We start from the raw sequence: 14,248 nt of genomic DNA on the forward strand, positions 1-14,248 counted from the left end.
CCCTCTCCACTACCCCACCACTCCATACCCCTACACCCCCCGCATCACACCCCTACCCTACATCCCCACTCTATACCACCACTACCCCACTCCATATCCCCACCATTCCATTCCGATACACACCCCACTCCTCACACCCACATCCCCCATAACAAACTAACATTGTTATATCGCAGGGTTGTTAGTGCTCCCCACCCCCAACCCCAACCCTCTCTCTTCTCTTTCTTTTCATAGCAATGTAATCAGTACACTGTCCTTCTCTGTAAAAGTCCTTCTTCACAACTTTGTGAGGAACCCAGGTCAGTTGTTAGGGCAACGCACATATCTGTCCATGCCAACCTCAACATAGCTGATATGGGCAAATATCCATTTAAAAATATAAAGATTATCAACATTGTGGCATTTAGAAGCCAGTACACGTATATTTCATTTTAGCTCCTCAAGTCATTTTTCACATTTTATTCCTTATCATTTCACAATTTGTTCCAGTGTCTTAAAGGGTAATGGTTCCCTATACCTGGTGTATTACTTTGTTGTAGTGTTGATTGATAGAAGTGGCTGAAGGGGAACCTGTATTCTAGGGAACATGGGAAAATCATACTTTTTTGAAATGTTTGTTTTAATAAAAAAAAAAAGATGTTAAAATAAAATGTGTATCCTTATATAGATCACGCATTATTTACATAATTTACAGATATCAAGTCGTGATCCTCCCCTGCTTACCAGTCATTGGCTTTTACTCCAGTACATACCTGTCTGTGAGGACAGAGTATCCTTCATCGTCAAATTAGTTACATCACTCATCACACCTGATAAAGAAATAAAAAAGGCTGGTGAAAAGAATAAATCAAGTTTAAGCAATGGAATATCTTAACGAGTACATGATTAATCATGTCACTACATTGTTGTGACGTGACTACATGGTTGTGACGTGACTACATGGTTGTGATGTGACTACATGGTTGTGGTGTGACTACATAGTTGTGATGTGACTACATGGTTGTGGTGTGACTACATGGTGGTTGTGGTGTGATACATATCTGTGATGTGACTACATAGTTATGATTTTACTACATGGTTGTGATGTGACTACATGGTTGTGAGGTGACTACATAGTTGTGATGTGACTGCATGATTGTGTTGTGACAACACGGTTGTGATGTGACTACATGGTTGTGATGTGACTACATGGCTGTGATGTGACTACATGGTTGTGGTGTGACTACATGGTTGTGATGTGACTACATGGTTGTGGGGTGACTACATGGTTGTGATTTGAATACATGTTTGTGATGTTACTACATAGTTGTGATGTGACTACATGGTTGTGGTGTGACTACATGGTTGTGATGTGACTACATGGTTGTGGTGTGACTACATGGTTGTGATTTGAATACATGTTTGTGATGTGACTACATAGTTGTGATGTGACTACATAGTTGTGTTGTGACCACACGGTTGTGTTGTGACCACACGGTTGTGGTGTGACTACATGGTTGTGATGTGACTACATGGTTGTGGTGTGACTACATGGTTATGATTTTACTACATGGTTGTGATGTGACTACATAGTTGTGATGTGACTGCATGATTGTGTTGTGACAACACGGTTGTGATGTGACTACATTGTTGTGATGTGACTACATGGTTGTGGTGTGACTTCATTGTTCTGATGTGAGTACATTGTTGTGATGTGACTGCATGGTTGCGGTGTGACTACATGGCTGTGATGTGAAAACACAGTTGTGATGTGACTTCATGGTTGTGATTTAACTACATGGTTGTGATGTGATTATATTGCTGTGATGTAACTTTATTGTTGTAATGTGACTACATGGTGGTTGTGTGACTACATGGTTGTGAAGTGACTAAATGGTTGTGATGTGACTACATGGCTGTGATGTGATTATATGGCTGTGATGTAACTTTATTGTTTTGATGTGACTACATGGTGGTTGTGTGACTACTTGGTTGTGATGTGACTACATCGTTGTGATGTGACTACATGGTTGTGGTGTGACTACATGGTTGTGATGTGACTACATGGTTATGATTTTACTACATGGTTGTGATGTGACTACATGGTTGTGATGTGACTACATAGTTGTGATGTGACTGCATGATTGTGTTGTGACAACACGGTTGTGATGTGACTACATGGTTGTGATGTGACTACATGGCTGTGATGTGACAACATGGTTGTGGTAAGGTTGTGATGTGACCATATGGTTGTGATGTGACCACAAAGTGGTGATGTGACTACATTGTTGGGATGTGACTACATAATTGTTGTGTGACTACATGGTTGTGGTGTGACTACATGGGTGTGTTGTGACTACATGGTTGCGATGTGACTATATGGCTGTGATGTGACTTTATTGTTGTGATGTGACTACATGGTGGTTATGTGACTACATGGTTGTGATGTGACTACATGGTTGTGATGTGAATACATGGTTGTGGTGTGACTACATGGTTGTGATGCGATCACATGGTTGTGATGTGACTACATGGTTGTGGTTATCCTGGATATCCAGGGGTTATGCTCACTTACGCTCTCTGCACCCCTGACATGTCATAGCAAAATTGAAGGTTCATTGTGCGCCATCCTTATTGATGTCTCCGAGACTAGAAGAGTAGTTCGATCCTTTGATGTGCATCAAAAGAACGGTAATAATTGACTGACTTTGAAGTCGGGTTTCGCCCTTTTGTAATCTTGAAAGGACATGTATCAGCCTAGCGATTAGTCAGGTTTTATTTACCCGAGACCAAACAAACAGCTATCTTCGTGCCTTCAATTTTCCAGGGGTGCAGAGAGCGTAAGTGCGCATAACCCTTGGATATCGAGGATGTTTTGTGATGTGACTACATATGGTTGTGGTGTAATCGATTACATGTCCAATTCATATAGAAACAGAAACATATGCTATCTCAAAACTAGAAACAATAAACTACAAAACAAAATCGCTTGCATAATTATTACGGAACAAAAGAAAACGGTATTTTTTAGGTTTTAGTGACTACACGTTCTATGAGAAATATGCTTGCAGTTCTACGGTTTCTTGTTAAATGCTGACAAAGGGAATCCGTTATTGACCCGATCGTGTGTATTTGACTCGATAATGTGTTGACTACCCCGACCATGTGGTATATGTATATATAGTTTACATTACGAAATGGATTACATATGCATGTTGTTTGTGACCTCAAATAAAACACTGAGAAAACCTATTGCATATTGGACAAATTGGCTGTCGGATAAAACATGTAACACATCCACAAACATGATATGCCTGTGTTAACCTAGAGGTACTCACCATTTAAAAGTTTCTCAGCCATGCTCTCTTGTGTGCTTCCGTAGCCTTGTCGTGTGTGTACTAGACTGTCGTCTACAGTCGTTCACCGGAACATGTGTTTTGTAATTCTATATCGGGCCCGATCAGGGGTAATTTATACTGTTCGTCCGTATTGCATCAGATACAGCCACATGTACGATGTAGTTTCTGATGTTATTCTGTTTAATATGACGTCATAAACAAGGACAATCCCCTCAACAGGTTTATTCTGGTTTATTGTCAAATATATGTTCTATGTCCTGTGAGGGAGACCCAGTTCCTGTTTATACAAGTCAGATCAAGTTCATCGTTTTACCTTACGAAACCTAACGTTATGTGACCGGGAGGCCTTTTTCGTCACAAGTGCTTTCGTAACCGTGACATAACCAGGACCTAAGGCTTACTTGATCACGATTCCGATGAACAGTTCAACATCACAAGGTCGGTCGACATTGCTTTGTTATTGACTTTTAATATAAAATATATGCTTTATAATCAGAACATTGTTGATGATGGTTACGATGAAGATGCTGATGTTGATTGTGCTTGAAACTTGCTTGATATAATAAAGCAACTTTTACGTTATAGACCTAAGTTACATGTATATGGGGATTTGGGAATAGACGACTAAAGAGTTTTAAAAGGGAGATAATTTTAATGAAACAAAAAAAAGAAGAAGTTTAAAGTCATATCATTGATAAATGTACACATAGATTATCTATTTCCAAACTCAGCGTTGTCGACGTCATACCAGCTAGAGTTCGGTTCGTTATTATTTTCTGCTTTATTATATACATTTATTCTGCATCGAACATATACAATTTATCTCTTCTTAAAAATATATATTAGGGTTAAAGGGTATTTTGACAGCCCAGCAGCTAGGATATGGGTATTTATTTATAATTGTTTATTTTCATAGATTTTACATAAACAATTTTGACATAAACATTACATATGCACATATTCCAAAGCATACAAAATAATAACACATTGTTTTCTTCTAAGCGATCAACATTATCATCATCATCATCATCATCATCATCATCATCATATCATCATCATCATCATTATCATCATCATTTTTTTTTTTTACATTCCTTTATTGCTATTAAAGAAAACAACAGATACTGACATACACAAAATCCACACAGACATAGACAGACAGAGAGATAGAGAGACAGACCCACAGACAGAAAGATAGTGATGTCAGGATATATATATGGGTATTACTAAAAGTAGAAACTAAACGAAAAGTAGATCAAAAAGTGTATTATGATCAAAAGGAAACAGAAATGTAACAAAATCAGCGAAAATATAGAAATGGGACGGAATGGAATTCATTTAATTTTGTTTCTTTTTCGTTTCTACTTGTATTAGTACCCAGCAGGATATTGTGGTTCATTGATCTATTAATCTGAGGGGCATTGAACCCTATAATAAAAGATGGAACGGGAATCTAGTCGAATTTCAAACTTTCAATGTAAGAATATTCGTACAATTGTACTTAGATATAACAAACCTTAACCCAGTGACCTTGAGAGGCTCCTTGCGATTATTATGTAGTATGGCAAGCCAAGTTGTCATTTATGCATGGAGCAATGTTGANTTACGAGCAAATTTTGTACTCGAGATTGATGGACCTCCTCTCTCTAGTGCATGTGCACTCCTCTTACATGTTTGTGATGTGACTACATAGATGTGATTTGACTACATGGTTGTGATGTGACTACATAGTTGTGATGTGACTACATGGTTTTGATTTGACTACATGGTTGTGATGTGACTACATGGTTGTGGTGTGACTACATGGTTGTGGTGTGACTACATGGTTGTGGTGTAACTACATAGTTATGATGTGACTACATGGTTGTGGTGTGACTACATGGTTGTGTTGTGACTACATTGTTGTGATGTGACTACATAGTTGTGATGTGACTACATGGATGTGGTGTGACCACATGGTTGTGATGTGACTACATGGTTGTGGGGTGACTACATGGTTGTGATTTGACTACATGTTTGTGATGTGACTTCATAGTTGTGATGTGACTACATGGTTGTGGTGTGACTACATGGTTGTGTAGTTGTGGTGTGACTACATGGTTGTGATATGACTACATGGTTGTGATGTGACTACATGGTTGTGATTTGACTACATGGTTGTGATGTGACTACATGGTTGTGTTGTGATGTGACTACATGGTTGTGGTGTGACTACATGGTTGTGGTGTGACTACATGGTTGTGTTGTGACTAAATAGTTGTGATGTGACTACATAGTTGTGATGTGACTACATGGTTGTGGTGTGACTACATGGTTGTGTTGTGACCACATGGTTGTGATGTGACTACATGGTTGTGATGTGACTACATGGTTGTGATGTGACTACATGGTTGTGGTGTGACTACATGGTTGTGGTGTGACTACATGGTTATGCTTTTACTACATGATTGTGTTGTAACAACACGGTTGTGATGTGACTACATGGTTGTGATGTGACTACATAGTTGTGATGTGACAACATGGTTGTGGTGTGACTTCATTGTTGTGATGTGACAACTTAGTTGTGATGTGACTACATGGTTGCGGTGTGACTACATGGATGCGGTGTGACTACATGGCTGTGATGTGAAAACACAGTTGTGATGTGACTTCATGGTTGTGATGTAACTACATGGTTGTGATGTGATTATATTGCTGTGATGTAATTTTATTGTTGTAATGTGACTACATGCTGGTTGTGTGACTACATGGTGGTTGTGTGACTACATGGTTGTGATGTGACTACATGGTTGTGATGTGACTACATGGGTGTGATGTGACTACATGGTTGTGATGTGAATACATAGTTGTGATGTGACTTCATGGTTGTGATGTGACTTCATGGTTGTGATGTGACTTCATAGTTGTGATGCGACCACATGGTTGTGATGTGACTACATGGTTGTGGTTATCCTGGATATTCAGGGGTTATGCTCACTTACGCTCTCTGCACCCCTGACATGTCATAGCAAAATTGAAGGTTCATTGTGCGCCATCCTTATTGATGTCTCCGAGACTAGAAGAGTAGTTCGATCCCTTGATGTGCATCAAAAGAACGGTAATAATTGACTGACTTTGAAGTCGGGTTTCGCCCTTTTGTAATCTTGAAAGGACATGTATCAGCCTAGCGATTAGTCAGGTTTTATTTACCCGAGACCAAACAAACAGCTATCTTCGTGCCTTCAATTTTCCAGGGGTGCAGAGAGCGTAAGTGCGCATAACCCTTGGATATCGAGGATGTTTTGGTGATGTGACTACATATGGTTGTGGTGTAATCGATTACATGTCCAATTCATATAGAAACAGAAACATATGCTATCTCAAAACTAGAAACAATAAACTACAAAACAAAATCGCTTGCATAATTATTACGGAACAAAAGAAAACGGTATTTTTTAGGTTTTAGTGACTACACGTTCTATGAGAAATATGCTTGCAGTTCTACGGTTTCTTGTTAAATGCTGACAAAGGGAATCCGTTATTGACCCGATCGTGTGTATTTGACTCGATAATGTGTTGACTACCCCGACCATGTGGTATATGTATATATAGTTTACATTACGAAATGGATTACATATGCATGTTGTTTGTGACCTCAAATAAAACACTGAGAAAACCTATTGCATATTGGACAAATTGGCTGTCGGATAAAACATGTAACACATCCACAAACATGATATGCCTGTGTTAACCTAGAGGTACTCACCATTTAAAAGTTTCTCAGCCATGCTCTCTTGTGTGCTTCCGTAGCCTTGTCGTGTGTGTACTAGACTGTCGTCTACAGTCGTTCACCGGAACATGTGTTTTGTAATTCTATATCGGGCCCGATCAGGGGTAATTTATACTGTTCGTCCGTATTGCATCAGATACAGCCACATGTACGATGTAGTTTCTGATGTTATTCTGTTTAATATGACGTCATAAACAAGGACAATCCCCTCAACAGGTTTATTCTGGTTTATTGTCAAATATATGTTCTATGTCCTGTGAGGGAGACCCAGTTCCTGTTTATACAAGTCAGATCAAGTTCATCGTTTTACCTTACGAAACCTAACGTTATGTGACCGGGAGGCCTTTTTCGTCACAAGTGCTTTCGTAACCGTGACATAACCAGGACCTAAGGCTTACTTGATCACGATTCCGATGAACAGTTCAACATCACAAGGTCGGTCGACATTGCTTTGTTATTGACTTTTAATATAAAATATATGCTTTATAATCAGAACATTGTTGATGATGGTTACGATGAAGATGCTGATGTTGATTGTGCTTGAAACTTGCTTGATATAATAAAGCAACTTTTACGTTATAGACCTAAGTTACATGTATATGGGGATTTGGGAATAGACGACTAAAGAGTTTTAAAAGGGAGATAATTTTAATGAAACAAAAAAAAGAAGAAGTTTAAAGTCATATCATTGATAAATGTACACATAGATTATCTATTTCCAAACTCAGCGTTGTCGACGTCATACCAGCTAGAGTTCGGTTCGTTATTATTTTCTGCTTTATTATATACATTTATTCTGCATCGAACATATACAATTTATCTCTTCTTAAAAATATATATTAGGGTTAAAGGGTATTTTGACAGCCCAGCAGCTAGGATATGGGTATTTATTTATAATTGTTTATTTTCATAGATTTTACATAAACAATTTTGACATAAACATTACATATGCACATATTCCAAAGCATACAAAATAATAACACATTGTTTTCTTCTAAGCGATCAACATTATCATCATCATCATCATCATCATCATCATCATCATATCATCATCATCATCATTATCATCATCATTTTTTTTTTTTACATTCCTTTATTGCTATTAAAGAAAACAACAGATACTGACATACACAAAATCCACACAGACATAGACAGACAGAGAGATAGAGAGACAGACCCACAGACAGAAAGATAGTGATGTCAGGATATATATATGGGTATTACTAAAAGTAGAAACTAAACGAAAAGTAGATCAAAANGGGTCAGTTGAGGTTAAACCATAGTTTATTTTAACGAGTTAAAATTGCTCTTCATTGCAGAAAAGCTAAATATCATTTACTGTATGTTCTCCCAAGATTCATTAGAACTTGTTTGAAATGAACTGACATGTGTGACTTGGAATGTAGTCCAAGGTCAGGAATGTAGGCCAAGGTCATTATCTGAAAGCAGCTGATATCCTGTTACTTCATAATCTACATACAAGTAAATATCACGGTAAATTAAGACTACCAGGGTCTGATATATTTGTATTCTTTGCTAGGATCAAAGATGCCGCCTTCTGGACTCAACGGAAGCCAAAACAAACACATAAAAGTCGGCATTCTAGAGGTTCAGGGTGCGTTTCAAGAACACAAAGTGGCACTAATGAGGGCGAATCAGTGTTTACAAACGACCATAAAGCTCGAAGTAATGGAAGTGCGTCATCCAGACCATCTATCCCCCGACATGGACGGGCTGATTATACCGGGAGGGGAGAGCACCACCATCAGTTTATTCCTGAAGAGGAACAACATGGAAGAACCACTCAGGAACTGGATACAAACAAAGGGCCACGTGGTGTGGGGGACATGTGCAGGAATGATTCTTTTGTCGAAGTGTACAGAAAATCAAAAGGACGGTGGTCAGCCAACAGTAAGTTGTTTCATTTCTAGCGGCAGTCAGTTTGATGAATGTACCCACTATCCTGCATATCGATAAGTATGCTACGCTATAAAGTATCGTTAAAATGAAGTATTTGATGGCAACAGCTTGTTTGTCACCATAGGCCATAGTGAGAGTGTTTAATTTATACCGATATCCCAGGTTATCGTCTGTTTTAATAGCTATTTGCTGTATGACATGTGGCCGTGAGTGTAACACTTGGAATGATAATTACAATATGCAGTACGTTCGAAACTATCCTGATGTGTAAGAGTTTTATTCCAGGTAAAAATGTCTTGGCATACGAACAAAATTTAAAACAGTGTTTTCGGTTCTGAACAAACTCCAGAATAAGCTGGGACTTAACAGATAGATGAGAAATAAGTGTTTTATGTCACCATAGATGAGAAATAAGTGTTTTATGTCACCATATGTATCATAAGCAATGCTACCTCAATGGTATGTGCCTATGTCTTATAATATTGCATGCTCATAGAAGAATTCGCCAATGCCAATAGAACTATTCTCGTTTCAGCTGGGAATGCTAGACACAGTCGTTTCCAGGAACTTTTTCGGACGACAAGTGCAGAGCTTTGAAGCCCAAGTGACAATCAAAGCACCACTGCTTATACCAAGTAACACCCAAACAGGCACATCTGATTCTAAATGTCATGGTGTGTTCATCCGGGCACCTGCCGTGCTGAAGACGACGAGTTCGGAAATACAGGTGCTTGCAGTGTTGGAGCGACCAGAACAGAAAGACAGCGTAATCGTTGCCGTACAACAAGGTGACGTAATCGCGACAGCTTTTCATCCGGAGCTAACGGACGACCTTCGTTGGCACTCGTATTTCCTAAAGATGATCGAAAAGGCGAAAGAGCAAGCCTAATAAAGAGATAGCTACTGTTGTGTGAGGTCGTTTCACAAGAGTCTACAATTATACGTTTTATTGTTTTAGATTAACACTCGGTTCTCATTATAGCGTAACTGAGGGGTGGTTCATTGAGTGTTGATATACCTCTACTTTATTTAATCTATATAAATAAAGTAATTAAATTAACATTATGTTCGTTTGCCCCGACCTCCCTGTCCAGGGAGTAAGTCCTATATCAGCTGTGTACATGTGTAAGCCGCGACTTCCCTGTCCAGGGAGTTAGTCCTATAGCAGATGTGTGTTAGCCCCGACTTCCCTTTCCAGGGAGTTAGTCCTATTTCAGCTGTGTGTTAGCCCCGACTTCCCTGTCCAGGGAGTTAGTCCTATATCAGCTGTGTACATGTGTAAGCCCCGACTTCCCTGTCCAGGGAGTTAGTCCTATATCAGCTGTGTGTTAGCCCCGCACTCCATTCGCAGTGCCTATAACTTGCTCCCGGAAATGACCGAACCAGTCCGATGAGTAGTTGGCGGAGCCTGTACAGTCCTTATCTTAGATTGTATGGCTCAAGCGCACACAATACTTAAAGTGGAGACATATTTTCAGTGCTTGCGGTTTGAAGATTTATTTTCTTTGCGTTTCGTGATAAAACCAGTCAAGATTTGGATTCGGGGATAACTCTTCTGCATGGTTGCCCTCAGTCTGGCAGAACACGGAAAGTTTGAGAATAAGAACGGTTTCATGAATACGGGGCCTAGGAAACAAACACTAATTGGAATTTGCTATATACATTTTAATGAAACAGAATAATAACATATAAAAAACGAATTTTTGAGGTTCTTCAATTTCTTTATTTCCAAATGCAACAGATAGCATATAGGAGTTACAATATACATGTACATACAAGTAAATATTACAATCCAATTATGTAAGATAGCGGAGAACATGACGGAGTAAAACACAAGATGACATCATAGCAATATTGTCAACATACAAAAGAAAATATATAATCATTGTCAGTTGCACAAAGCTGGAACATACACGATTGCTCAGATATTAAGTATAGACGTCCTTTTAGAAGTAGCCTGAATTAGATACTTACTAAGGTTTCTCAATTGTTTTACATTTTTGCAGGCGAAAAATTGTATTCATTTATAGACGGACGGACGACGGAAATAATAGGGTTTAATATATTTGGTTCTAAGCTCCGAGTAAACTGGACACAACAAAATAAAATGGTTTTCATCCTCGACGTTCTTTTAGAAGTAGCCTGAATTAGATACTAACTAAGGTTTCTCAATTGTTTTACATTTTTGCAGGCGAAAAATTGTATTAATTTATAGACGGACGGACGACGGAAATAATAGGGTTTAATATATTTGGTTCTAAGCTCCGAGTAAACTGGACACAACAAAATAAAATGGGTTTCATCCTCGATGTCATTTCTATTGCAAAGCGGACACCGCCGTTGAGCTCTATGTATACCATTATACCTGCCTGTTTCTATACTTAGTGTATGAGATTGTAACCTATACTTACTGAGGATATTTTTACACTTATAAGTTAGTGACTTGGACTGCATACCGTAATGATCTACGATATATTTATACAACCTACATTTGGAGGAGTTTTCAAACATTCCTCTCACTTCTTGGATAAAAGTATCTTGTACACGTTGGGTGTATACAAATACGAAATGTTTTTCATTAGAAACACACTGAGCCAACCAATCATCATGAAAGCCAATTCTACTTAATTCATGCTTGACTTGATATACAAAATTAGTTTTACAATTTGGTTTTTTAAGATTTAATTCGACAAGCTCATCGTAACAAGATCTCAAAATACAATTGTCAGTTTTCAATAATTTTAACCAGTACTTTATAATGGATATTTTACGCTTTATCTGTAAAGGAAATCGACATAACTCATAGAAAAACCATAGAATTATTAACAGGCTTTTTTACTCCAAGAACTTCTTTCAGGAAATTTGTGTTCTCGAATGAAAAGAGTACCTCCCTAGCGCTTTCACCTCTTTAGAGGTTCATCAGGGGAACTGTTTGTTTAAGTTGACACAACAACACAGCACAGAAAGTGATATAAACCGGCTTTAACTCTTTCATAACACTACCTGCACATCACGATAGATCCAACTTATACACCGTGTGATTAATTCTGTTTGAAGCAAGTCCACGTTGGTACGCTCTGTCTGAAAGATATTTATTTGGTTCTATACGTGTATTCGGGAGCTGAAATTCGTTTAGTGACAATTGCTGTTTCTTTGATAGATATGTCACCGTTCTGGACCAATCGGGAACCGTTGGCACTTTCCGTATTCGTTTACGTAAAGTGCCGACGCTTCCCGATTGTATTCTGGAATTAACGTGTCGAGACTTCAATACAGAAATCAAATTTTCCCAGGAAATCAACGACATCAACTGTTTAGAAGTCCGTTATCTATCTATAAAGTATGTATAGAGCAGCTTTGCCTGATACACTGCAAAGAAGTGACCATGTTATAAGTAAACGGTTGTACCTACCTATCTCATGCATCAGTACACATGTGGACATCGTGTATGGTTTAGTAAATGTGTTTATTATACCTTATTGTGTAGATATCATTTCACACGGTATTACAAATTAGATATGATAGACACGAAAATGTTTTAATTTCATATAAAAACGAACGATAATAATCTGTTTTAAGCCTGTGCTGGTGTTATTTTCTAATATGCAAATTACAGGAATATTGAACTCGTTCGATCTGGACCTAAAATAGATAAACATCTGGCAAGCTGTTGCACGTAAAATAATTGTTTGTGTGAAAGCAACATTGGTCATTCATAAATGCAAAATAAATACAGATATCGTATTTGAATTCATTTCTAATATTATTAAATTTAAGTATTTTCTATCTTTGGCAAAACAATAAAGGTCGATGCCTTCAGCTTGAGAATGATTTAAATTCTGTTTTCAATTCAATATTTTAGTCAGGAGGTAAATTTGTGCCGTAACCAGATCGCACCCAACACAAGTGAAGGAACAATCGGGAACCGTCGGTACTTTCCGTAAACGAGTATTTTCTCGTTTACGGAAAGTGCCGACGGTTCCTGATTGGGACTGAGACTGCTGGGAAGTTATCAAATTGGTTAGTAAAGCGTACATATCTCGTATATATATAATTATATAACATTTCAGAAGCAGACTTATATCGTGTAGTATGTGAGTAAGTGGATTTGTCAACATCTTTGTGATGTGTATCAGTAGAGGGATTCAATATATAGCTAGCTGTTATGCAGATGATCACTTAAGTCGCAACTAACTCAGAAATAAGGTACATACGTTACAGTGCTGAGAATGTATGACGGGTCTCGCGTGACTTCACCTGAATGATTACTAATTTAGGGCCTAGTTTTCATTAGAAAACTAAAAAAATATACGTATATTCTTGTCAATTACATTTTTATATACTATATTATAACTGATAATACAAGTTTGAATATGTCTGGTGGCTTAATGAAGTTAATTTCTAGTTAATACAAACAGCTTTTGTGTGTCTCTGGATTACTAGTTACGTAGTAATCTGGAGCGGGTAACCAGAATTCAATCCAAATATATCATACGCTTACCTTTCTTTGAATGAGTTTTAATTTTATATAATATTATTATACAACGAAAACAGATCCCCATCTGCCCAAATACATATGTTATTTATTTAACATTTAATAAACATAGATGTGCATATTCCCAATGTCGCCGTTTTTATTGAAAATTAACTTGCCTTAGTGAAACAGTGTCCAAAATAGCCATCAAAAGAGGTTATTCCTTGTTTTCGGGGGAAATAATAACGAAAATATGCAACATAATTTCAACTACAAAACTTCCTTATGTATCCGAAGGTTCGGTAGTCAGAAGACCAAATAGGCAGGGGGCCAAATTGTCAATTATCCGGATTTCCGTTAGTCCGAAGGCCCGATAGTCAGAAGGCCCAATAGACATGGGGTAAGTTGTCAATAGTCCGGATTTCCGTTAGTCCGAAGGCCCGATAGTCAGAAGGTTCAATAGAGAGGGGGACAATTTGTCAATGGTCCGGATTTCCGTTAGTCCGAAGGTCCAAAAGTCAAAAGGTTCAATAGAGAGCGGGGACGAGTTGTCAATGGTCCGGATTTCCGTTAGTCCGAAGGTCCAAAAGTCAAAAGGTTCAATAGAGAGCGGGGTAAGTTATCAATGGTCCTGATTTACGTAAGTCCGAAGGTCCGATAGCCAGAAGGTTCAATAGAAAGGGGGCCAAATTGTTAATGGTCCGGGTTTCCGTTAATCCGAGATTCGATAGACAGAGGGTTCAATAG

The 14,248-nt window shown here is 38.2% G+C and overlaps 2 protein-coding genes and 1 long non-coding RNA gene across 5 annotated transcripts in view; 2 read left to right on the forward strand and 1 right to left on the reverse strand.

Annotated features, from left to right (window-relative positions):
* The window catches only part of LOC110441274 (pyridoxal 5'-phosphate synthase subunit SNZERR-like), a 14,702-nt gene extending 7,561 nt beyond the window's left edge, over positions 1-7,141 (reverse strand). The window contains exons 1-2 of one of the 2 annotated variants that reach the window (XM_021484384.1): positions 7,084-7,141; positions 753-809 (exon numbers count right to left, since the gene is read on the reverse strand). In XM_021484384.1, coding sequence (XP_021340059.1) covers positions 753-809; positions 7,084-7,105 — 79 coding nt within the window. In that variant the 5' untranslated portion in view covers positions 7,106-7,141. Of the gene's footprint in view, positions 1-752; positions 810-3,317; positions 3,398-7,083 lie in introns of those variants that run through there. The other variant, XM_021484382.1, reaches the window with a different exon arrangement.
* On the forward strand, positions 3,738-9,967 carry LOC110441275 (pyridoxal 5'-phosphate synthase subunit PdxT-like). 2 transcript variants are annotated; one of them, XM_021484386.1, is made up of 3 exons: positions 3,738-3,776; positions 8,648-9,018; positions 9,563-9,967. In XM_021484386.1, the coding sequence occupies exons 1-3, from the start codon at positions 3,755-3,757 to the stop codon at positions 9,914-9,916; spliced, it is 747 nt and encodes a 248-aa protein (XP_021340061.1). In that variant the 5' UTR covers positions 3,738-3,754; the 3' UTR covers positions 9,917-9,967. The 2 variants fall into 2 exon arrangements, with proteins under 2 accessions (XP_021340061.1, XP_021340060.1); XM_021484385.1 differs by lacking the exon at positions 3,738-3,776 and adding an exon at positions 7,328-7,542.
* Positions 9,968-10,161: 194 nt separating this feature from the next.
* LOC110441276 lies at positions 10,162-13,403 on the forward strand. Its single transcript, XR_002461851.1, has 2 exons — positions 10,162-11,005; positions 11,191-13,403. It is a non-coding gene; the product is annotated as an uncharacterized LOC110441276 (long non-coding RNA).
* The last annotated feature ends 845 nt before the right edge of the window (positions 13,404-14,248 follow it).

This window comes from Mizuhopecten yessoensis, unplaced genomic scaffold, assembly GCF_002113885.1.
Source record: "Mizuhopecten yessoensis strain PY_sf001 unplaced genomic scaffold, ASM211388v2 scaffold715815, whole genome shotgun sequence".
Lineage (NCBI taxonomy): Eukaryota > Metazoa > Mollusca > Bivalvia > Pectinida > Pectinidae > Mizuhopecten > Mizuhopecten yessoensis.

Bases quoted from the DNA above. Each gene is read 5' to 3' on its own strand.
- LOC110441275 (XM_021484386.1), top strand. From the start codon at position 3,755: ATGAACAGTTCAACATCACAAG. The intron at 3,777-8,647 runs GTCGGTCGACAT...ATTCTTTGCTAG, and splicing joins GAACAGTTCAACATCACAAG to GATCAAAGATGCCGCCTTCT. The intron at 9,019-9,562 runs GTAAGTTGTTTC...TTCTCGTTTCAG, and splicing joins AGGACGGTGGTCAGCCAACA to CTGGGAATGCTAGACACAGT.